Here is a 26,948-nt window from a genome sequence, read left to right as displayed (position 1 = left end):
TCTCTTGATGCGTATGGGGGCGTGTTTATTTAGGATAGTAAGAAAACAGTGATTCCAGTTAGACAAGTCATAATCTGGGTCTATGTTAGGGAAATATATTGCGTTAATGTTTTGTGATAGTTCGGAGAGAAATTCATTTTCAGAAAAGTTTTTGAAACATCTGTACTGCATGTAGGAGTGTAAGTTGTTTTTTTTTTTGCGCTCTGTTGCTTACGAGTTGCACATATAGGATAGTGATCACTAATAGGGAAACATGGTACGTTTATCTCGTAGAGATTGGTTGGATGGGTAGTATAGATGTGGTCGATCAGAGTACAAGTACAGGCTGTTACTCTTGTTGGAGCATATATTACCTGTGTAAGGTCGTGTAGTTGTATCATATGTAGCCATTTAGCGTTAGTATCAGAGATGAGGTCAATATTAAAGTCTCCCATGATAATTACTTCATTGTTGGAAGATAAAGTAGCTTCTAACTCGTGTTCAAATTGGTCAGTCCATGAGGAGAGGGAGTTTGGGGGTCGGTATGCTGAGCAGATATAGAGTGATTTGCTATTGAGGAAACTTAACTCGATCCATATTGATTCGATAGTAGAATTTTCAAAATCTGTTCTTCTCTTGTATGTTAAGTTATTTGAAACGTACATGACTATCTCTCCTCCTATGCCTTGTGGTCGATCTCGTCTTTCCAAAGAAAAGTTGCTAATAGAGATAGCACTGTCAGGTACATTACAATCTAGAAACGTTTCGCATAGTCCAGTTATTGCAAGGTTGGGTTCATTTTGTATCGTTAGTCTTAGTTCATCGATTTTTGGTAAGATGTGTCTTACATTGATATTGATAAGTTGCAAAACTTTCTTTTTCAGACCAAAGGATGTACAGTTTAAATTTTTCTCAGTCGTTATAGGAATGAAGACAGATTTATTAGTTATTCCCGAGTCCGTGGGAGAGACCTCATAACCTTGGCGTGTACAATTAGAATTTGTACTTTGAGCAGAGATGCCGTCGGAACAAATATCTCCAAAAACATGATACTTATTATTGGTTGAGGTGCATGTATAATAATCATTGTATCGAGATGGACATACCTAATGGTTATAATTATAGTTTGGTACGCCACGTCTGTCATGTGCGTACTGATGGAGTTGAAAATAATCGAAACTGGAAGTAGACATTTGTGCATTTGATATTCCGCTTTATAATTTTTAAAAGCAATAGAAAAATGGGGTTTCTGACATTAAATACTGAATTTGGCAAAGAACTGCTAGAAAGATTCAAAAATGGTTAGTCTGATCAAGTTTTCAGAGAGGCTGTTCCACATGGTGCCATAATGGGAAAGTTAAAGCTTTTCTTGGAAACAGCTGAAATTGTTTTGAACTGCCTGTATTTTATACTGTTGTCGTCATCAATGCTATAGCTAAGGTAGAGTTTGTAATTGCGTAGTTATTTCACACTTATGAGCCACCGGTGGTCGAGTGGTCTAAGCCTCTCGCCTTTACATGTCTCTGCCATCTCAACCCTGTCCGCGTGCGTTCGAACCTAGGGTCCGGCCAAAGTGGGCATGTGAGAAAGCTTGCCTGTAGATTTCCTTGAGTAGGTGTTTTGTACCCGTGTTTTACCATGTTCTTCCTCAACCAGTTATATTAGTCGTCATGCATAGCCTATCGTGTGCTGACAAATTGTAGTTAATAATATAGGGGACTTAAACCTACAGCAATAATTTCATACTTACCATTGCCATCACCTCAAAGGTGGGTTGTATCTTTTTTCTCTAAAGCAAAACAGATTTACCATCTAATTGGGGAAAATGTAATTTCTGAGTTCAGTACATGGCACTGTTACCATCAGTTGCATCTCACCCCACAGCGATTCTAGCTGCATTTTGTGTTTTGCTTGTTTCAAGACTAATTACTTCCTTCATTATGAAATACAAATTAATTCTTATGCTTTTGTAACATTATGTTAAAGAGGTATCAGTCTTCTTACACCTTATAGTCTAGGCCGTTCCTAAATATATTAACTTATATTTCTACATATTTGAGAAAGAAACAAATCCAAACAAAAAATAAACTCAAACGGCAAAAACAAAACAAAACCCCCAAACAATCAAAACAACGTAGAACATGTTGAGTTTGTACTATTACGTTGTGTTGTGTTAATTGCTATTGTTTTGTGTTTGTTCGTTGTGTTAGTGTTTTCATTTGACACTGGGCACGCATATCCCTAAAATGATAAGCTAGTTTAAACTAGTTCTTCATCGTGTCCACTGATAACAGATGATCAACATAGTGTACGTGGGTGTCAAGGTTACATTGGCAGTTTCTCCTGATTAATTGAGGACGAGAAACGGTATTGGTAACACGGGATCCCAAACTGGGCTTATTTGTATATTGGTAATAAGGTAATCATTAATTGTATGCTATGACTTAAAGCGTATTTTGTTTCTTGCAATTTTGTATTTAATCGTGATATGAAAACATGCATTTATCAGGAAAAACTTCGTAGCTATGGACTTTTTCTTTTTGACAGCCACATTTCTCATAATCATACTGCAAGAACTCATTAGACTCTGCAAAACCATCAGTTCTCAATGATATTTATTTCGACATGGGAGGGTAATGGCGATATCAGCTGGAATTTAGATTTTTACTTCGAAGTTTTGTACTCGTATAATTTTCAGGGACTGTCATAAGTAGATTATAATATATGCATACAATTTTTTTTCGGGACTGTCTACTGCAGACAAAGAGTTTGGGACACCTGTGAAGAAAACTAATCCATGGAAAATATTTTTACTACTTGAAGTAATAAGCATGTGTCACAATGACATAGCTTTGCTTTGTAGCACAGTGTTCAATAACACATACTTTAACGTCAGTGACTACGTGTGTCGGAGAATTCGTTCAATGGTAATAATATTCTGATAATGAATATAAATGGCGGTCTTGCTTAACGGATTATATTGCCCTTTGTAATTGACATAGATATGAATCTCTTCAGCATAGACAGCAACATATTTTGTGAGATATACTCGTGAAACTTTCTGTGCGATTTTCTCCCTTAGGTACCTAGATTAAAAATGGTCATAACCTTAATTTTTGTATTTTCTACAAATTGAAATTTGCGTGATAAATGCACACAACAGTATGCAGAATGATCCCCGTTTTATGTAACCACTATTTACTGAAATGCTTTAAAAGGTAGAATTTAGTATAAGGATGCAGTCAATAAGTTACACACACACACACACACACACATACACACGCATTGGATTTTGTGAGCTATTCTATCTCGAAGAAGAGACAATGACTTATGGGACACTTTGTAATTATGTATATAAAAGATGAAACCTTGCATCATATCGATTAGATGGAATTAATGACGTCGATCCTGAGAGAGATTTAACATAAGGTCTTAAAGGAATATAATTCGTACTTTTCCTAGACAATGCCATCCTTTTCAAACGATATGAAAGTGTAAAACTATGTAAGTATGTATTTATGTATGTATGTATGTATGTATGTATGTGTGTGTGTGTGTGTGTGCGTGCGTGCGTGCGTGCATGCATGCATTCATGTATGTATGTATGTATGTTTGTATGTATGTATGTATGTACATCGCTTTTAAGGTGTTGGTATAACGCAGTTTGATATATCAGTACTATTGGTATGTCAAATTGCGATCCGCTCATTGGCGCACTATTTCGCATATATTAACATCCCTGCAACTGTGTGCTGATGATTATATAACAATGAAGGGTTTCCACTCATTAATCATTAGTGCCGTATGAAAATAACGATACAAAGTATTAATAATCCCCGTTTTCTAAATGAATTTAATATGGTATACAATTGCATCAGAATCTTTTCTGCAATCAGTTCCCCTCTTCAATATTATGCATTCATTCATAAGGGACAAACAACGCAGAAATCTGGAGTGAGAGAGATAAATAATTTGGGCTGTATGACAACCTTGAAACTGAACTTACACTAAGTCACCGAAAAGAACATTGTTCGTCGTAACGGTAGGTACACACTTTCCTTGAGATGTGTCTATAGTGTTCATATAATCAATGATGCAAAGTTGCACTCGACTGTCGACATTATACAATAAAATTTCTTATTTACAATGCACACATACTGTAATTTATTTAATGACTTGTTGTTGCTTGTTCTTAAACCTGTTATAATGTTCTGAAAATCGATTATAATTAACTAAATAAGAACACGTTCGAAGGCCGCCTCTTTCTCTATCTGGACCATCATAGCAAAATACGGGCGAAAATCCATGAAAGGACGATCGAGGAGAATTTTCTCTTGAATTTTCGCTTGCGTCATACAATGTTGTCTCTGAATTTATGAAGAACGGTAAAAGTTGAGTCAAACCGACCAAGAGAGAGAGAGAGAGAGAGAGAGAGAATAACATACATACAGACAGACAGAAGCAATTTTAAGGTCGGTAATAATGTTAATTAAAGTAGAATAATGACTTATATAAACTGTAAATGTATTAAATATTTTAATTATCTTTTGTTGGTTCGTCATTTCGCTTAGTTCTACCCAACACTTATTTCCATGCGGCGGTACGTGAATGGCTGAGTGTTCAGTGTTTGTAGTGCTCTATATTCTTCATTAAAACCACTTTGCATATTTAAATCATAAGTGTGTCTTATACTGATTTAATCAATGTACCAAAATAGAACCTCAAAAAATAAAACAATCAACTTATTAATATTCAAAGGTGATCGTGAATCACCACAAAAGGTTTAGAATTACATTTTATAGCGGACACACTCGGCAGGTATGTGAGGAGCTCATTCGCTTAATCAGTACAGAATTGCCTGTAATCACTCTCAAATCCATTCAAAGGGCATATCTGTGTATTTGTATGTGATATAAAGAAAATGTATGTATGGTACGAACGCTGTATGAATGATATACCATTTCTTGTATATATATTTCATGAAAAGGAAACAAGGCTTGCCAAGTTTCGTTTAATGAAAACTTTATACAACGAATGGTTTATCACTGATACAGTGTACATACTATACACATTTTACATATATTCTACACCCCCCCACCCCCCATATATATATATATATATATATATATATATATATATATATATATATATATATATATTCTTTGTTTTTCAGATAATACAATAAAACATACAAGGATGAAGACAGGAATTCGTTGTATAGTGCTGCTAATGGCACTGAGTATTACAAAAGCCGATCAGTCAGGTAATATCGATTCTCTGCAAAGAAAAACACAGGATTTACATTTAAATTTTGAAGGTTACGTAATAATGAAATCGGAACATTGTGTGCCAGGCCATTTGATTTCTCGTTTCGGAATGAGTAATATGAAAAGAGAATATTTCTTGGGTGAGTAATGTAAACAATGACTATTTGAAGGGTGGGTACGATGAAAAATGACTGTCTGAAGATGAGAATTAGGTTAGGCGAAGAAAGATAATTAAATGAAACCGTTGCAGTCAATAAATTAACACAAATGGTATTGTGGACTTTTTTGTCCACGAAATCTTTCTTTTGTAGACATGAAATCTTAAATTTGGTACACCCTGGTATTTTACTTAAAACGCGAACCCAAAATCGAATAGCGTAGATCGAGATAACCGTGGTAAAAAGCTACAGCATATCAGTGTATACGCGGTTTATACCACTTACGATTTTAGACGAGCAACATATGTCCTGACAAGGAGATGCATTACACATCAGCGCTATTTATTGCTATTCTGTGGATACAACTTGTATACAGGTCAATAAGGAATATTATTTAATAAGTGGAAGTATACCTAAAGTAAGTAGGCATCAATACTTTTTAACATACATCACAAAATCCGTAAGTTTTACTTAGGTTTCTAGGGTTCACTTGTGAAGATCAAATTGAAGTATGGTAGAAAGGCACTGTAAGTCGGTCTGGAAATATTTAAGTACACATAATAGCTGGATATGCTGTATTCGAAAATATCGAGGAATATTTTCTTGTTACATGTCGCTGGAAAGATGATAATCCAAAGGTTTTCGCTGTAATACAAATTATATAAAACGAGATAAATGACGCAGTTACAAGCAAAGGCCATGTGCCAAAAATGACAAGAATAGATAATGGAGGCGCCAACTGGTGGTGTAATCTAATAAAAAAAATTAATTGGATACCTTGCACTTCTTTTCTTGTTACGTTTATACCTCTTGATGGCTAAAGCGGTTACTTAAGTTCGATATGCTTAGAGATGGACCAGATAATGTATACATAACTTGTCTTCGGGTAAACTAAGGGTAATATTTCATTAGAAGGTTAGTATCCAATATCATTTAGTTTCAAGTTAGACTACGCCATACATTGAATCCTTATTTGTAATGTTGTATGAGTCGAACGTAACAAAAAAAAATTAAGAAAACAAAACATGCAAACACGAAGTAAGTAACGCTTGACTACCAAACGTGAGGCATGTATACATAGTTCCGACATGACAAAAATATAAATGAAAGGAGTGTAAAGGTGAAAGCCTTATAAGGCATATCTAAAACTGCGTTTGGGAGGTGTGCTACTGGAACAAATCAACCATACGGTTCACCGTTGCAAGAATATACACGTATATGCTGAATCCAGTCAGGGACCAATTTTATTGGTCTGACCAGGGAACCAGTTGTGTGATGTATTTTGTGACACCCTTCACTGAGACAGAAAACGGCTCTGAGTGAAACAGTTAGGACAAATATTTGCATAAAATGAATTTCCTTATTTAATTCTTTAATAAAGCATTTTACTGAAAATTGTAACATGTTTCGTTCAGTAACCGAGCTAATATAGAACTTTGTTCTGAAGGTATGCTCCAATCTTGTGTACAAGTACAATCATCCTGCCTTGTTTTCTTAACCGAGAGTAAGGAGTGCTTAAAATTTGGGCGTGTGCAATAACGTTATTCATTGTTTGGGAAGTGCCCCACCCACGTTAGTACTCCTCGCTTGGCAGTTAGAACTGACGAATACTTGGCTACAATCTTCGAAACAGTCTATGTATCGGATATACAAACATGTACTTGTAAGTAACCAAAATGGAGATGCTCAGTCAGGTACATAGGTAGGGCGGTAGAAATGATGATATATATATATATATATATATATATATATATATATATATATATATATATATATATATATACGTTAGGTATTATCGTGGTAGACATGTACGTTGGCATCCCTCATTTATCGCATGCTATATGGCTAAGATACCACGTACAATATATCTTTGTAAATGTAGATCTGATACGCCAATTACACGACAAATTATATTCATAAATTTCTATTTTGATTACGCACCTTTTATTTCACTTGCTTCAGCATTTGTATTCCGTAGAACCATAAGTCGAGTATGTGGGGAAGAGTCCCACCAATGTTATTACCCCTTGCTGGGGGAGTGTCCCACCCACGTTATAATTTCTTGTTTATGAAGTGTTCCACCATGTTATTACTCCTTGCTGAAGAAATGTATCACCATGTTTTTACTCCTCGCTTGAGAAGTGTCCCACCCATGTTATTACTGTTTGCTGAAGAAATGTCACACCTATTGTATTACTCCTTGCTTGGCTGGGGTCCCATCCATGCTAGTACTCCTTGATTGTGAAGTGTCCCACTCATGTTAGTATTCCTTGCTGCGGGAGTGTCCAACCCATGTTAGCACTCCTTGCTTGGAAGTTTCACACCAATGGTATAACTCCTTGCTGAAGAAGTGTCCAACCCATATTATTACTCCTTGATTGGAAAGTGTCCCACCCATGTTAGTATTCCTTGCTGGGGAATAGTCACACCCATGTTATTAATCCTTGTGAAAGAAGTGTCCCACCCATGCTATTACTCCTTGCTGTGGAAGTGTCCCACTCATGTTAGTACTCTTTACTGAGGTATTGTTCCCTTTTTCTACTGATCATCGCAGTATATGACATTGCCTGTCTACTAGGAGTATGAACTGACGGTGTAAACTATCCAATGGTTGTGCGTTGCTGGCTGGAAAAGTTTACTACAATTGTTACCAAGTGAAGAATTCTATTTTCCAACTGTGCACTTTATTATTCAGGAAAACCCAAAGTGACTGGGGAGTACAATATCATGATTGGCTGTATACAGAGACTTCGAAAGATTGTTGTGATGTATCGGAGGTCAAGTAATGGGCTTTTAGTACTGGGAGTACATAATTATGAGTGACTATATACAGAGATTTCTTACTATTACTGCCAAGTATTAGAGGCCCATGGAAGGGCTTTAAGTACTGGAGACCTCATTATCATGAGTGACTATGTACGGAGACATCTAAGGATTTATTTGCTGTGTAGGAGTATTTATCGGGAGAAATTCACTGAGACGTTTATAAAATTTTGTGCTCGTGCACTTTACCCACTAATGGAATCTTTAGTACTGAAAATACACCGTGTGGAGAAAAAATCCAAATCCCAAAGTAATAACAAAAGAGAAATGTTTTGTCATTTATAACTGTACAAATCTTGCATATTTACAAGTGAAAACCGAGAGTATAAACTACCCAGACGGGACGGAATAATGTGTGCAGGCAGATAATGGCCATAATCCCTAAGCAGACTACAGAGCATAGCTTTCCATCTGCTAGCGCATAATACGACAGAAAATCTGGTTGTATGTTTCGTGCAATTAAGAGTGTGTTACGCATAAGCAACACGACTTTGATCAATATCTTTTTGAAGAAAAATGACTTCCATATATATGCTAAGAACATTTCTCTTCTTTTTATTTTTTTTAATTTTTTTTGTTAGTTTAAAGACACTTTTATATTTCAACCTACCATAAACTCCTTTACAGGCCTAGCATTAACACGGAGCCTACCATTTCTTTCGGCTAGAGAAGCATCTATGCTGATTAGGTCGAACTTGCAACGTGACACTGATGATGAGGGGGAAGAGGCACCAGCTGCTACATTCCAGCACAAACAAGCTACGACTACTACTTCTCCTACTAGCAACAACAACAACTACAACGAGAATTGTAATTTCAATCTCGGTAATTGCTATCATACATATCATTAACTTCCAACACCAACAATAATTTCACAATAGGTTTAACAAAAACAAAAATATATAATATTATATAATATGTAGATTTTAGTGGCAACATCAATCACTCAGGTATAAGATCTAAATCGCTCTTTATACAAGAACTTTGTAAAAGACATAAGAATTCGCCTGCACAGAACTAATTGCTACATATCTGGCTATCTGATTGAGGCACTAAATTAGGTAATATATATATATATATATATATATATATATATATATATATATATATATATATATATATATATATATGACTGAGCATGATGGCTAAATCGGTTACTAATGTTCAATATGCTTAGATATGGACCAGATAATGTATACATAACTTGTCTCCGCGTAAATTACGGGTAATAATTCATTAGAAGGTTAGTATCCAATATCATTAACATTCAAGTTAGACTACTCCATACATTGAACCCTTATTTGTATTGTAGTATGAATCGAACATAAAAAAAAAAAAAAATTAAGAAAACAAAACATGCATAATCGAAGTTAGTAACGTTTGACTACCAAACGTAAGGCATATATACAAAACTCCGACATGACAAAACTATACATTAAAGGAGTGTACAGGTCAAAGTCTTAAAAATCACGAGTAAAGGCACATCTAAAACAGGCGTTATGGTCGTATGCTAGTGGAACAAATCAACCATACGGCTGACCTTTGCAATAATATACAAGTATATGCTGAATCCAATCATGGACAAATTGTATTGGTCAGACCAGGGAACCAGTTGTGTTATGTATTTTGTGACACCCTTCACTGAAACAGAAAACGGTTCTAAGTGAAACAGTCACGGCAAATATTTGCATGAAAGGTATTTCCTTATTTAATTCTTTAATAAAGCATTTTACACAAAATTGTAATGTTTCCGTCAGTAACCCAGCTGAAAGAGAACATTGTTCTGAAGTACGCTCCAATCTTGTGTCCAATCACAGAAATCTTGCCTATGTTTCTTAACCAAGAGTAAGGAGTGGTTAATATTTGGGCGTGTGCAATAACGTCATTTTATATCAAACAGAGTTTACTGAACTGACGAATGGTTCGCAACAATCTTCAAAACACTCTTTATGTAACGCATATACAAATATATACTTGTAAGTCCACAAAATGGAGGTGCTCAATTAGGTGCATAGGTATGTCGGTAGAAAGGATGATGGTTATGTATTTACGTTAGGTATTACGTGGTATACATGGGCTTTGGCATCCCTCATTTATCGCATACTATATGGCTCAGCTACCGTGTACAATATATCTTTCTAAATGAAGATCTAATACGCCCAATATAGCGAAAACTTATATTTAAAAAAATCTGTTTTGATTACGAGCTTTTAATTTCACTTGCATCAGCATTTGTATTACGTAGAACCAGAAGAGTCCCACCTTTGTTATTAGTCCTTGCTGGGGTAGTGTCCCAGCCATGTTATTACTCCTTTCTTGGGAAATGTCCCAACCATCGTATTACTTCTAGCTTGGGAACTGTCTCATCATATTATTACTTCTTGTAGAATAAGTGTCCATCCCAAGTTGTTACTCCTTGCCTGGCAGGGGTCCCACCCATGTTAGTACTAATTTGATCGTAAGTGTCACACCCATGTTAGTACTCCTTTGATCGGAAATGTCACACCCATGTTAGTACTCCTTGCTAGGGGAGTGTCCCAGCAATGTTTTAACTCCTTAATGAAGAATTGTCCCGCTCATGTTATTACTCCTTGCTGAAGAAGTGTCCCATCCATGTTAGTACTCCTTCTGTGAAAGTTTACCACCGATGTTAGTACCCTTTACTTAAGTTTTTTTAAACCCTTTTCTACTGATCATCGCATTAGATGACATTGACTGTCTACTAGGAGTATGAGCTGACGGTGTATAACATCAAGTGATTGTGGGTTGCTGCAGTTGTTACCAAGTGAAGAATTCCAATTTCCCACCGTGTACTTTGTTCTTCAGGAAAATCAAAAGAGACTGGTGAGCACAATATCATGAATGACTATGTACAGAGACTTCGAAAGATTGTTGTGATGTATTGTAGGCCCAGTAATGGCTTCTAATAATGGAAGTACGTTATCATGAGTGACTTTATACAGAGACTTCTAAAGATTCCTATGATGGATCAGAAGTCCAATAATGGGCTTTTCGCACTGGGAGTATATAATTATGAGCAACAATATACACAGAGATTTTTAATATTACTTTCAAGTATTAGAGGCCCAATAAAGGACTTTTAGTACTGGGGACAACATTATCATGAGTGAATGTGTACGGAGACTTCTAATCATTTATTTGCTGCGTAGTAGTATTTATGGGGAGAAAGTCACATAGACTTCTATAAACTTGTGTGCTCGTGCACTTTACCCAGTAATGGACTCTCTGTAATAATGAAAATACACCGTGTGGAGAAGAGAAAAAAAAGAGACCCAAAATAACAACAAAAGAGAAATGTTTGTCACTGCAACCTGTCCAAATACTACATATTTTCCAGTGAAAACCGAGAATATTAACTACCCAGATCAGATGGAATAATGTGCGCAGGCAGATCAAGGCCATTATCCCTAAGCAGACTATAGAGCATAACTTCCCGTCTGCTAGCGCATAACGCAACAGAAAATCTGGTTGTATGTTTGGTGCAATTTAGAGTGTGTTACGCACAAGCAACACGAAATTGATAAACTTCTTTTTAAAGAAAAATGACTCCCACATATAGACGAAGAACATTTCTGTTATTTCGGTTTTTTTGTTAGTTTAAAGACACTTTCATATTTCAACCTACCATAAACTCCTTTACAGGATTAGCATTAACAAGGAGCCTACCATTTCTTTCGGCTAGAGAAGCATCCATGCTGATTAGGTCGAAATTGCAACGTGACACTGATGATGAGGGGGAAGAGGCACCAGCTGCTACATCCCAGCACAAACAAGCTATGACGACTACTACTACTACTGACAACAACAACAACAAGAATTGTAATTTCAATCTCGGTAACTATAATCATATATATCGTTAACTTCCAACACCAACAATAATCTCACAATAGGTTTAACAATAACAGAAATATATAATATTAATATAATATGCAGATTTTAGTGGAAACATCAATCACTCAGATTTGCGATCATCTATGTATGTATGTATGTATGTATGTATGTATGTATGTATGTATGTATGTATGTATAAGACTAAGCTTGACTTACGGAGAGTTATATATCTGACTGAAATGCCTACAACACAAACTTGCTGCCCTAACCGAACTTATGATTTGAAATTATAAATGGCATGATACAAGAAATGAAGAAAGAAGAGGAAAAATTACCTTTACGTGTATTACGTATTACATGCGGTTATGGTCGATATTGATATGACCTGTGGTGATCGATGCTGATATGATCAGTACAGGATGGCAATTGATAAGATTGGTAATGATCGATATTGATATGACCGGTAAAGGCATCCACCACTCCCTGGACAACTCGCGCCCTGATAACTCGCGAACCCGCTTATAACGCGAGGTCATGAGTGACTCCCATTTTTTTTAAACCAGAAACTACTCTACAAATTGATCCCTATTTGTTGAACTTGAAGAAAATCGCGATCAAAATTGGTAACGGAATCTTTGATGCATCGCTCGTTTTATCGTCGAAAACGGTAAAAAGAGAAAAGAAAAATATAAACATCTGGGCACAAACGCCATTATGCATCATGGAGAGGGCCCAAGTGGCCAAAATACATTTCTACTCGAATATGAACTACATTATGAAATCAGTAGATATAGAAAATAAAGTATTGAATAAAATAGATAATGAAATAATACACTTTATATGTGCTTTAAAACACACTATATAATAAATGAAACTCTGTATTGATCAAGTAGAAGGGGTTAGCACTACCAATCCAACTACTACTAAAATGCGCAAATATACTGAACAGATTCCAAACGATAAATGTAGAACCAAAGACTCCATGGCAAGCCCTATATATGCATATATACTGGTTCGGTTTTAGCCTTTAAAAAACAGACCAGATATATACAAAAATAATCAGATAATAAAAAACTGGAGGTACCCAGAACATTTTGGAATATTAAAGATCTCATAATTCAATTTAGAGAGAAATAAATAATTTGTGGAATTAAAATAAGAAAAAACATAACTGAATAATGGGGGAAATCACTAAAAACATTAGATATAAAATAGAACAAGAAAACTCGGGGGTTAATTGGCCAAGAGTGTGGCAGCACTGTCCCAAATCAAATCCATAAAATTACGAAGCCTAATTTTAAATACCTTCACAATGCATAGATAATGGGGCTGTTGCATTGAGGAGACTTATGATAAAATAATATCAAATTGCCCTTTGTGCTCAAGAGCTTTTATATACTAAAAGCCACGTAATCACACAATGCGAAAAAAGGAAAGACCAAATAATACAATTAATTATAGAGATCTACAAAAGAGAACGGTACTGAAGGAATAACATACTCTTCCTAGATGGAGATTTTGACAAAAGCACAATTTTTAAGGTCATTGAATACATAATTGAGATCATGATGGCATGCGGGCAAATAATACATATAAACAAGTAGGCTTAATAAATATATGTATAACTTGTATGGACGGGGTGTGAGACACCATGAGGGGGATGGGAGGGGGAGCTTTGGCTTGCTACCCATTAGGGGTGTGCTACTGCCAGTGTGCGGCCAAAGCCCCCACCTCATCCCTCAACTCATACATGTGTTCTCACTCTCTTTAAGCATCCAAAATGATCAAATTAAGAGCCAATTTAAATCCCATCGTTAATATCTCAAATTTTAAAATTACTGAAATAAAGAAACGGAATGTGATGGGGAATGGTAAGGGAGCTTCGGTTCGTTACCCATTAGGGGTGCGCCACTGCCAGTGTGCGGGCTGGAGCCTTCACCCCATCTTTTAACCCGGACCTAAATTAAAAAGTAATTAAATTTTATTAGTATCAAGAAAAAGAAACCAATGGATGTGACAGGGAATCTATGTGGGGAAAAGTACGAGGCAATAACGTCATGGGGCTATGTCACATGGCTCTACGCGAAGTGGACAGGCCCATGAAATAGTCTGGGAAAATCACCCCATGTAGACAACTAACAGACCATACAGAAAAACAGAGGGATAGGCTAGTTGGCAACTAATAATCTTATATACCTTTCCTATCTAACGATACAGCTCCCATTCTGTATAGTTCTTTTCCCTTATATGGAAATTTCTGTAAAACCTTTTGGATCTTTTGGTTAATAGGTTAAATAATAAAGAGGCGGCCAAACTCGAGTCGGGAGAAACACATTTAAATGAAGAAAGTGTGGACCTCCACTCGAGCACAGCCGCCTCATTCTAAAATTCAGCTAATACAAGGAACGACACATACCAACACGCATATAAAACAATAGCTTTTTTTTCAATGACAAACCTGTAGGACACCGTTCACTCGCCAAAATTCAAAAATATTAATTAAAATTTTAAATATCTTAATTGTATCAAAATTATCAAATGGATCTGTGATATTCAAATAAAAATATATATTAAGACAACTGGGATGAATTGAAAAGTCGTGCTGTCCCTACAGGAAAACTATATAGCACACAAAAAATCTAGTATATATACACAGAGCACGCACGGGACGTAGGAGAACTCAAGCCAAGGTCAACTAAGAACCCAGGGGAGGGATTTCGAGTAAGGTGATAGAAAGCGAACTCGGGTGAACAATCCTATAGATAACACTAGGACATAAATACCCTAACAAAATTTGCTAAATTGTTATCTGTAATCAAAATCCTTTTTTAAAAAAATAAACAAACAACATACCTGGTGGAAACAACAACACATTAAACATATTTTAATTTTTTTTGATAAGTGAAGGGGGATCTGTCTTGTGTCCTCCTTCCCTCCCCCCCCCCCAATGTTTTTTTTTTTTTTTTTTTTTTTTTTTTTTTTTTTTTTTAAACCGACCCTTTCATAACTGTGGTCAAAGATAACAAGGCAGCCAAGCGAAATGAATGATGGTAAAATAAAGAGCTGGATTTCACAGATACGGACCATTATAGGCAAGGGAGTTTCAAAGAATTTTTGAACTGACACTTAGACATATCCTCAAGGATGATAAGAAGTTTCATAATTACTTCCAATGAAATCACGACATCAATATTATACTAATTGAACAATACAAAAATTGAGTTTCGACGTAGACGATTGTCTCACGAAATAAGTGTCGCGTGGTTTTTAAAGAAAGGAATCTTGTTTGGTGGTGTATCAACAGTTAGTCTAGTTCCCTGCTCAGTGGACTTCCGGCTTGGCAGGATAATATTAAGGTGGCGTTCTACAGTTTCGTATTTTGCATTTTAGAGAAAAAGAATTTCCCTATCTCTCCTCACTGGTTATACTAGCTATTTAAAAAGACCTTGTATACCTTAGGTAGAATTCAAAGAACCTTTAATTCCCTTTATTTTGGTGTATGATTGATGGGTATACTATGGGTTATAGAGTATACAGCTTGGCCTTACTTCAGATGTGCATCTTTCAAAAAAGTGCTAGCTCTACTTGGTCATTTTTACTTTTTGAACTTCAGAGGTAAATTGTATAAAAAAGAGCCGATAACTTTTTTACATTTTATATATTTGGTAATTCATTCATTGCACTTTGAGAAGCTGGTATTGTCTAGTCTGGCAAAATTCATTTCCCTATTTTAATAGCTGCTATGTATAGTATACTTTAGACTAATTCAGGCTGAATTTTAACTCAAGGGAGCAGTACATTTTAGTTAGCAGTGTGCTAAAATCATGTAAAATTTCCAAAAGTACAATATCCAAAGAAATATCGTCTACATTGCATTAATGTAGCATAGAGGTATGCCAACATTCTTTCCATTGTGCATGTTTTAAATGCGAACTACTTCACCTTACAAAAGTCACTCTCTCAAAAGTTCATATTAACTGGTGAGCGCCCCCTAAACACAACCTCAGAAACAAGACTTATCAAGAAAACAAAAACCAATGACGTAATATACAATTGTTTTTCGCGCGATGGTTGTTGAACAGTTTGAACGATCTTTCAGATGTTGGAAATTTTAAAATAAATGTTATTTAAACAGAATAACAAACAAATTCATTAGAAAAAGCGTGTTTTGATAAATTAGTATCGACGTGATCGTAAAATGAGGATTCATTCAATAAACAGCCCAGTTCCCTAACGCCGCTTCGTCCCCCCCCCCCAGTTTTCTCGATTTCAAAGCGATCTTGTTTCAATTTTTGGAGGTTCCTCGGTAACTCGTGCCTCGCTCATAGTGCGGTCTATGTTTGTGGACCCCGTTGTGTGCGAGTTATCGAGGGAGAGGTGTATATTGATCTGATTGGTGAAACAAATATATATTCTTTGCTAAAAATATCCCGAGGTTTTAGTTTTCTTGCTAACTTTACTACCAAGCTTTTGGAAATAAAAATGAGAGCTACGTCATTCTTCCTGACAGGATTTGAGTGGATGCGTGGGTGATGTCGTCCAGTTCCTCCTATAACATTTGAAATATGTACCTTAAAGAGTAGGCCATGGTAAGGTGGTCCGCAATTGCGCTCAATAATTTTATATATTTGGAACTTTGTTCCTCCTTTCTGAGCTTAGTGGGGTGGGAACTTATGTATTTATTGTACGGAAGGTGGGAGTGCAGCAGTCATAAATGGCTGAGTATGGTCTTCTTCTTATACGTTTTCTTCGTCTGATGATGATAATGATAACGAGTATAATGATGATAATAATAATAATAATAATAATAATATAAATAATAATAATAATAATTATTATTATTATTATTATTATTACAGGATATATTTTGAGTCTTCTACTAGGCAATATTGGTAAGTAGAAATCAATTATCTTCTTGCTTTAAAGTTATGTAAATTTAGTAGTTTTCATATTCCAGGACATGCAACAAATCAAACTCGAATATTAAAATACTGTGAACATTAAATTAACGTCTACTGCATCATGCTTACATAACTTACTTAATACAAACTTGTAGCCAAAAAAAGGCATTTAATTCATAAATATACTCGTTTTTTATGGAATATTTTGATTATGATGATCACCTAATATAACATTTCTGGTCATTTACACGACCATTGCAGATGGACGTAAGTTTTCCAAAAATGAAATGGGCGGAATGCTGCTGTTATATATATTTGATTTAATTTATTTGCCTGTTTGTAATGTTAGTTTTATTATAAATTTTTATTTAATTACATGTAAATGTAATGTATTTTTGTTTACTAGGAATTTGATATTTTCCAGAAAATACAGTTTGACCTGAATCTTTTCATAAATAATAATAATTGAAATACTGTTTCTACTTCTGACCTAGTTTCCGACCTCGATTCAGAAATCACTGACACAAATTAACAAATATTAATATTTTTTTTTTATTCTTGAGTAAAATGATTTTTTTTTTATCAAGGTCATACTAGGATTACGTGATAATGTATACGTAAGCAGCCTCTATTTCGCAATTATGGGTTTTCCGACATTTCGCAGTAGTCAGGTTTTATACCGATGTCTACATAGCTATTTCTCAGGTGTTTATTTTTTCATTATACTGGAGAGTGTCTGTTGTGGCAGCTTGGAATTATATGTAAATATGTATTCACATTATTTGGATTCTAAAAGAGTAATTCTTTTTCCTGGAAATATTTGTGTGCTCATATAGAATTCTTGGACAAAGAGATTTATGTAAATTTTGTTCGGAAATTGAAACACCGGAATATTGTTTTCTGTAGTTTACAAATGACTGTACACATCAGCTCTACACTGACTACAGTATACGTCATCGCCTTCCATTTTGGATCTTTCCGCGATAATCGAATTTGAATTTATTAGAATATTTGATTACTAGGACTTCTAAAATTTAATTCTTGAATTATTCTTGGATTAGTTTTGGATTTGATTCTTAAAGCTGTAAGTTCTTTTTCATTTTTACTGTTTTTCCAGGGAAATAAATTATTTGTTACATTTTTCAAAGCTTGTTGTTTTCACACTTTCTTTTGTTACTGTTTATTATCGCCTAATTACAGATATCTGCAAAAGAGAACGGCACCCAAGGAATAATACACTCTTTCTAGAGGGAGATTTTGACAAAAGCACAATTTTTAAGGTCATTGAATACATAATTGAGATCATGATGGAATGCGAGCAAATAATACACAAAAAACAACTAGGCTTAATAAATATATGTATAACTTGTATGGAGGGGTTGTGAGACACCATGAGGGGTTTGGGTGGTAGGGGAGCTTTGGTTTGCTACCCATTAGGGGTATGCTACTAATTCGATCCTAACTAAGTAAACAATAATAGGGACCTCGTCCTTACAGTTTTGAATTCTGCATAAAATATTTAAGAAAAATTTGTTTTTTGTCATTTGTATTCTTCTAGTTTTTGAAAGCTTTAGTGAAATCGGCAAGGTTTTTCTAAAATGTCATCAAAAGTGGATACCTTTCTTTCAAGACCTACCCAGGACCAATTAGACCTTTTCAAAAAAGATTAATTATTCAACGTGCCAGCAAATATGATATTTCTGAGGTAATGGCGTCCTTAACGAAGCGAGAAATTAAAAAAGAGATGTCGTGGTCCAGTACTTGGTAGACAAGAATGTTTAGGATAAAAGTGTTTTGGTTTTGATCAGTAAGTCTGTACCAGTCTTGGACATATAAGGAAAAGATTCATAATTAAAATACCAGATGGAATTGGATTTGAGGAATGAAGAAGAAAAACAAATGCAGTTGCAATTGGAGAAAGAAGAAGAACAAATGGAATTACAAGCAGAAGAAAAAGAGAAAGAAAGACAAATGCAGTTATAAGAAAAACAAACGCAGTTACAAGAAAAACAAATGCAGTTACAAGTAAAACAAATGCAGTTACAAGAAAAACAAACGCAATTACAAGAAAGCAAATGCATTTACAAGAAGGACAAATGCAGTTAAAAGAAAAACAAATGCAGTTACAAGAAAAACAAATGCAGTTACAAGTAAGACAAATGCAGTTACAAGAAAAACAAATGCAATTACAAGAAAGCAAATGCATTTACAAGAAAGACAAATGCAGTTACAAGAAAGACAAATGCATTTACAAGAAAAACAAATGCAGTTACAAGAAAAACAAATGCATTTACAAGAAAGACAAATGCAGTTACAAGAAAAACAAATGCATTTACAAGAAAGCAAATGCAGTTACAAGAAAGACAAATGGTTTATAAGAAAGACAAATGCAGTTACAAGAAAGACAAATGCAGTTACAAGAAAAACAAATGCATTTACAAGAAAGACAAATGCATTTATAAGAAAGACAAATGCAGTTACAAGAAAGACAAATGCAGTTACAAGAAAAACAAATGCAGTTACAAGAAAAACAAATGCAGTTACAATATTAGGAGGAAGAGAGAGAGAGAGAGAGGAAAGAGAGACAGAAACACAAATGCAAATGCAATCCTATCCCTATTACAATTTTAAGGGACACAGGAGCGTATCAGATTCTTGTATTGTCAGATACGTTGCCTTTTTCTGAGAAATATTCTTCCAACGACAGTGTTCATATTCAGGGAGTAGACAGCACCTTTGTTAATGTTTCTCTCCATTGTGTAAAGTTGTCATTAGACGTAGTCTAAGGACCCGCGACAGGCAGCAAAGTGTGTGTTTTACCCGTCGAGGACATTCATTTATTAATAGGCAATACGAACTGGATAAAAAGGTTGTGGTTAATCCGTTTGTAACTAACAAGCTTTACTTGGATCAGAAAGTTAATCTAATTAAACAAAATCCTTGATTTATGTTCAGCTTGTGCAGTTATCAAAGCTATGGCAAAGAAAACTCTTGAGAATGATGTTGATAAGGAAAGTATTCCTTTTGCTGACACATGTATTGGTCAGACTTTTGATGAGACCATTTTCACTCCTTGTTTGGATCAATCAAAAAGGTATTGATTACAGTGTTTCTCTTATAACGACTCATTCCTATTATTCTAATCAGGGTGACACACGACAATCACTTGTCACCTAACAGGAAAACTATCCCGAGATTAATGTTTGTTTCAAAGGACCATTAGTGAAAATGAATCCACTAAAGTTCCGGTCTCTTATTTCATTAAAAACAGAATTCTTATGAGAAAATGGAGACCTCACGAGGTCCCTGCTGGTGATGAATGGTCAGTGAAGAATTAAATAGTAGTTCCAAACCCTTACAGACATGAAACAGTATGGCCTATGTAACTCCTTTGGCTGGTAATTTAGGGATTAATAAGACTTATCACAAGATCGTGTCTCAACTTGATTGGCTAAAAATCAAAGGTAATATTGATACATACTGTTGATCTTGTCGTACTTGTCAAATAGAAAAGGCCTAAATCTCATCTACAGCCTAGACCTGCCATTGACAAACGATTTAGTAGAATCGTGGTAGGTTGTAGTTATCCCTTACCTAAGACCAAGTCAGGTAACCAATACCTTTTGACCGTTATGTGTTCATCAAGAAGGTTTCAAGAGGCAATTCCTTTGAGGAATATTAAATCCAAACTAATTGTAAAAGCTTTGATAATATCTTTCTACTCAATTTGGACTTCTCATAGCTGTACAATCGGGTAAAGGGTCAAATTTTAGGTATGGATCTTTCCAGCTAATTATGCTTGAATTTGGCCTCCAGCAATTCAAGTCAAAAATGAAAATATTGTTTGACATTTAAAATGGAGAGAATTGTTGAATCTGGTTTCTGTCGTTCTTGCCCATCCTTCAAACTTTTCCCCAGTTTAGATACAAAGTTAAAGACGAAAATGAATGAGTTAAATTATCATATTAGTGCTCCTGGAATATAAATAAATCATAAGAGTAGCAGTATATTGAAAGAGCCAGCCAGGTTAAACAGGCAGTTAATTTACTTGTACCTTTCCCACTCACTGAAACTTTAATTGAAGGAATCTCATCGGATTATACTGATATAGAAGTGACAACTCTTCGGAATTCTGAAATTATGAATGATCGTTCAGGACCAGTAACTTTCACATTTGCAAGAGCAAGAAAGAAACGAACTTAAACAGTTATTATTTGAATATGAACACTTATTTCCAGATGTTCCTACAAGAACAAACACAACTGTTTATGGCACTGAAACTGAAAATTACAAACCTGTGAAACAACACCCGTACAGGATGAACCCTCTCAAACAGGAATACTTGGAAAAAGAAATTCAGTATTTGCTGAGAAAGATTTTATAGAGCCCAGTAAAATAGACTGGAGTTCACTGTGCATACTTGTTCCAAAACCAGACAAAACTTTCCATGTGCTCTGATTATAGGAAGGTGAATAGTGTGACAAAACAGATTAATTTCCATTACAAAGAATCGATAACTGGACTGATAAGATCGTAAATGCCAATTATGTCACCAATATTGACCTTCTGAAAGGATTTAGGCAATTTGCACTTACGGAAAGAGCAAAGGAAATTTCGGCATTTGTGACTTGAGATGGACTTTACCAGTATCAAGTAATGCCGTTTGGAATGAAAGGTTCGCCAGGTTCTTTTCAACGTCTCATGAATATGATTACATCTGGTCTGGACAATTGTGATGCTTACATCGATGATGTCACCTGGAAAGAACATTTAGCACCAGTTCGGAAATTCTTTGACAGACGCACATATGCAAGTTTGACGATCAATTTATCCGAAAGTGAGTTCCGTCGTGCGGTGTAACTTTTCTAGGACAAGTCGTGGGACATGGATAAATTAATCCTATAGATGTTAAGGTCAAGGCTATCTCTGAATTCCCTGTGCCTGTAAATAAAAAGCAACCGAAGCGAGTTTCGGGTATGGCCGGATACTGTCGGTAACTTTGTTCAAATTTTGTCTATAATTGCTGAACCCCTGACAAATGTATTGAGCAATAAAAACAAGTTCCTTTAGACTGAAAATATCAGAAGGCTTCTGACAAGTTTAAAGCCATACTTAAAAGCGCGCTAGTATTTTCAGCACCAAATTTCAACCAATCATTTAAACAGTCTGTTGATGCAAGTAATGTTTGGGTTGTATCAGCTTTTATTTAAGAAGACGAAAATAGTATTAATCATCCAGTGTGCTAGTTTTCTAAGAAAGTAATAAGCACCAAAGAAATTATTCAACAATCGAGAAGGAATGTTTGGCTTTGATATTGGCATCACAGCATTTTGAACTTTACATTAGTTCAGCTCCTTCTTCGATTATTGTGTTTAGTGACCACATAACTCTTATTTTCATCAGCAATATGTAAAATAAAATCAAAGACTACTAAGATTAAACAGTATTCCACAAAAACAATCAAAACACAATTTTATCGTTTCTATCTAAAACCATTTAGAAAATATTTTGACAAATTTATACAGCGTAGAATGGGAGAAATTACCAGAAAATGGGAGAGAACACAGTCCAACGCTGAAGTACGTTGCAAAGATTAAACATATATCAACATCATTAGCTTACCATTATGGATTTGTATGCAGATGTTTGTAAATTTAAGTTCTCTTTTTTTATATACTTGAACAAAGAAACATGTATAATATTTCAATCAAAAGTAATTTATTTAAATCCAGACGCGATAATCAATACAGTGATGGCGAGTGACATGCACATGGCGTCATTTGTTAAAGAAGGTACATGTATATGTAATGAGGGCTCCTGTAGTATTTATGAGGTGCTGTTCGAATTATAGGCAGAACTTCCCTAAGTTATTCCAACATAAACAGATACAAATGACGCCCTATACATGACATTTCTAACCAAATGGCTCTTTCAATATAATGTGTTGCGAGGATGAATGTTGTACTGGTTGCAGTGCAGCAGCTCTCTGCTGCCGTCGCTATATATATATATATATATATATATATATATATATATATATATATATATATATCTTCCTACTATCACTATTGCAAGTTTTCGACGATTGAAATTAACTTGTTGCTTAAAAGGTGTCAAAAATATTGAATTACCGTCACATATGTTATGCTATCCTTTCATGATTTCATGATTTCAAAATTTATACCTGTGTGACTTGTATCACGGGGCCTCTAAGGCCGTAAAAACATTATAACAAATATAGCAAGTCTAAAATATTTAAATGTACTAAAGTGATAAGCAGGAGAGAGATGTAAGCGGGGCTTTTGGCTCTGCATGTAGGCTGTGTGGGGATGGGGTTGGGTTCTGCGTGGAATGGTGGCGGACATATTTTAAAAAAAAAAAAAAGACATACATCTCTTTGGGAAGTCACTTGGAAATTTTAAAACAATATTTTGAAAAGAAAGAAAAAAATGTTTTAAGCTACATAAATGTCAAAAATGTTTAAGTTAACTACCATAACAACGTGATTTTCTAACACTATTTTGTTTATAATTTTGACCCTTGTCCCATGACAAAGACAGTATTGGCCTCTGGCGCCAGAAGAAGAATGTAAATGTGTGCTCCAGAATGTAAATGTTTGCTCCGATATGTTATTATAGTTGGATATACAGCAATACCTCGTGCATTCGCGTTTCTGGATTCGCGAATTCACGGATTCGCGAAATTTTCATTGGTAGCCTCTACGTACAAGCTTTCGTTACTTGGTTTTACCTTACTGTGAGTGCAAAAGAAAATGGCAGCCAATGAATTAGTATAGGGGTAATATTAGTACATGTATACAAGTAGCGTACTGTAAATGCGCTAGTGTGGCAAATACCCATTAGGCGATACTGTACTCTATTTTTACGTCAACCATTTATTTCTCTTTTTAAGGGTAATGTATTAAGCTAACTTTTAAATGAAATTAAAGTGCTTTGGGAACATGATTTGGGTCATATTTAGGGTTTAAACCCTAGAAATAAGCATTTATTTGCATTTTTAGTGACTCGTACCAAACAGTCGCGATTCCTCCTGATCCACGACTGGTTCTGGAACCTAACCTCGCGAATGTTCGAGGTATTACTGTAGTGAGATAGATTAGCTACATTTCCGAAGTCCATTGTTTTGATACTCTGGTTATTGTCTTTGCTTCCAGTTTGTTTTATTTCACTATTTTGTATAAAGTATTCTTAACTTTCTCGTATTACCTATATAAGATTTTACAGAGTATTCCTAAAGAATCTTGTTAGAAAACCAGTCAATTTGAATACATAGCGATAATAAATACTTTGTTATTAGTGTTTGGTCAGCCTTGTCCTGAACGATACCCAGATTGCTACGTTATATCTCAGCTGCTCGAGATGTAAGTAAAGAATGAGTTGTTGTTCATTGAACTGGTCTTGGAATAACTCCAAATTTAAATACATATATATATATATATATATATATATATATATATATATATATATATATATATATCGGGCAGTTGGTAAATACATTTGATTCGACCGGTTCATCTTGGACACGTCCAACATGTATATTACAACACAAATTTGGTCAGGAAATTGTCCACTTTACGGATAGCTTCCTATACAAACGGAAAAGCCTTTCGGGCAAAATATCTCACATTGGCTGTGCCCAACCGAACCCAGTATTAATTGATTTATGAACAATTCACACACGATTAACCTGCGCATGCCCAAGTCCCATATTATCGTAACTTGCTTTCCAGTTACATCCACATGTGTCTTATACATAGTGATTAATATTAAACATGGCCAGGTCCCATATTATCGAAACCTATTCAGCAAGAACGCAAGCTCGAGATCAAACCTTTACTATCAGATATGATACAATCATACAGTTCATCTAAGTCATGCACATTTGGGAGTTATAATGTGCGAAATAATACCGTGATAAATATTATACAAAATTGAACAAGGCAAAAAATGCTAACATTGTAACGAAGAATAAACATCCATTCGTGTATTTATTTCGTGTAGTTCATCATTTATCAATAGAATTATTGCTTTCACTAACTTGCAACATTCATAAATCACGCATGGACAATTATGCTTACAATACGAAAATTATAATCCTTTATTATTGCACAGACGTTATCGGAATCTGCAGGCGTCGTTAAAACATTTGGTAGCGTCTGGCATTAGAACAATTCGATAGTACGTGGGCGAGTCTGTATTTCCCATAATTTCCCCCAACTTTAATTGAATACACTTACCCTAAGTTCGTTATGTTCCAAACGTAAATCAAATTATTCCATTGCGTTCTACCATAATGCATCGTATGGACAAACTGACTATGAAATACAAAGAAAACTAACTAAATAAACATAAAACAAACTAAAATAATATAATATAATGCTTTTAATTACAGAATCTTCATTTACCTCTTCGATATTTGGACAAGGAGCTACCGCTAGTGTCATTCAATCATCTCAACGACAGAATTACGTCATTCCAACTATGTCTTCGCAACGGCAAAGTTCCGCTACTATTGACACATCTTCTGATCAGCCAAGTCACGTCAGTGTCTCCCCAATACGAGGGCAACCTAATTCAGTTACTATCAGCCCATTATCAGGACAACACATTTCTGTAACAATTGCCCCAACGTCAATTCCAGGACAATCCATTACAATTACTGCACTACAAGGACAACTTCATGCTTCTACAATCGCCACACAAACCGAGCATCACAGTGATGCTACTGTAGTCACAGCACCAGTGCATCAAAGTGGTGTCACTATCGCCCCAGCACCAGAACATCAAAGTGTCGTCACTACCGCCCAAGCATCAGAGCATCGAAGTGGTGTCACTATCGCCCCACCAGCACCTGACCATCAAAGTAGTGTTACTAACGCCCCAGCACCAGACCATCAAAGTGGTGTCACTATCGCCCCAGCATCGAATCATCAAAGTGGTGTCACCATCGCCCCAACATCGGAGCATCAAAGTGGTGTCACTATCGCCCCAGCACCAGATCATCTAGGTGGCGTCACTATCGCTCCAGCACCAGAGCATCAAAGTCATCAAAGTGGTGTCACTATCGCTCCAGCCCCAGAGCATCAAAGTGGTGTCACTATCGCTCCAGCACCAGAGCATCAAGGTGGTGTCACTATCGCTCCAGCACCAGAGCATCCAAGTGGTGTCACTATCGCTCCAGCACCATATTATCAAAGTGGCGCCACTATCGTCCTAGCGTCACAGCATATCGTGCTTGGTAAAGTGCCCAATAACTAAGAAAATATTACGTTACCTTTTAAACGATCATTCACTATTCAACATTATGTTGCTGATAATAATTTGCTGTTAGAAAAACACTACATAGGCATCAGTAAATATTTGGCTGTAAATATGTGACATGTTAATTGCCTCTCCACAAATGAGACCTGACAAACGCAGTTCGCTTGTTCGGTCATTTCCAATTATGACTTTTGAATAAATATATCGATATGTGTCATTACAACATGATACTTTTTCCTTCCTTTTTAATCCAACAACCACTGCTAGTATATCAAATCAAATTACATAGTCTCACTATATGGTTGCTATCTTACCGTCCTTATAGTTTTAAACATCTTAAAGACATCCAAATTAGATAAAGAAATCCAATACATCCACGAGATTCGAGTAGCAAAACATATGGACTATGAAGTCCCAACTGCAATTAGCAACATACAATTTGAGCCAAGCTGTATTTAGGAAATCACGACAGAGCCTAGTTAAAGATGCTTTTAAACTTTCACGTCCTAATTATTGATATGGAATGAAGATCAATTAAGATAGAATGATTTGGAACATGATAAGCTCTTAGAGGGACAAATATGCTCATCTCGCCAAAAAGACTCAAATCAAAAACACTGAACTAGAAAGTCATGACGAATTATTGCCCGCAGAAAGTTATTAATCCGACGGCCAACCTAGATTTAC

General features: G+C 35.5%; 1 protein-coding gene across 1 annotated transcript; it reads left to right on the top strand.

Moving 5' to 3' along the window:
• Nucleotides 1-2,281: 2,281 nt before the first annotated feature.
• Nucleotides 2,282-26,484, top strand: LOC149783426 (uncharacterized). The gene is made up of 6 exons (XM_089933112.1): nt 2,282-2,398; nt 5,153-5,242; nt 8,855-9,052; nt 11,891-12,082; nt 16,939-16,971; nt 25,393-26,484. The coding sequence occupies exons 2-6, from the start codon at nt 5,176-5,178 to the stop codon at nt 26,256-26,258; spliced, it is 1,356 nt and encodes a 451-aa protein (XP_089789238.1). The 5' UTR covers nt 2,282-2,398; nt 5,153-5,175; the 3' UTR covers nt 26,259-26,484.
• The last annotated feature ends 464 nt before the right edge of the window (nt 26,485-26,948 follow it).

Source organism: Sinohyriopsis cumingii, chromosome 14, assembly GCF_028554795.1.
Source record: "Sinohyriopsis cumingii isolate HCF-2022 chromosome 14, ASM2855479v2, whole genome shotgun sequence".
NCBI lineage: Eukaryota > Metazoa > Mollusca > Bivalvia > Unionida > Unionidae > Sinohyriopsis > Sinohyriopsis cumingii.
Note: the sequence above shows the minus strand (reverse complement) of the source record. Positions and strands in the feature narration are given on the sequence as shown.

Excerpts from the sequence above, each read along its gene's own strand:
- LOC149783426 (XM_089933112.1), top strand. The coding sequence starts at position 5,176 with ATGAAGACAGGAATTCGTTGTATAGTGCTGCTAATGGCACTGAGTATT. Across the intron at positions 9,053-11,890 it reads GAATTGTAATTTCAATCTCG|GATTAGCATTAACAAGGAGC; the intron begins GTAATTGCTATC and ends ACTCCTTTACAG. Across the intron at positions 16,972-25,392 it reads TCTTCTACTAGGCAATATTG|AATCTTCATTTACCTCTTCG; the intron begins GTAAGTAGAAAT and ends TTTTAATTACAG.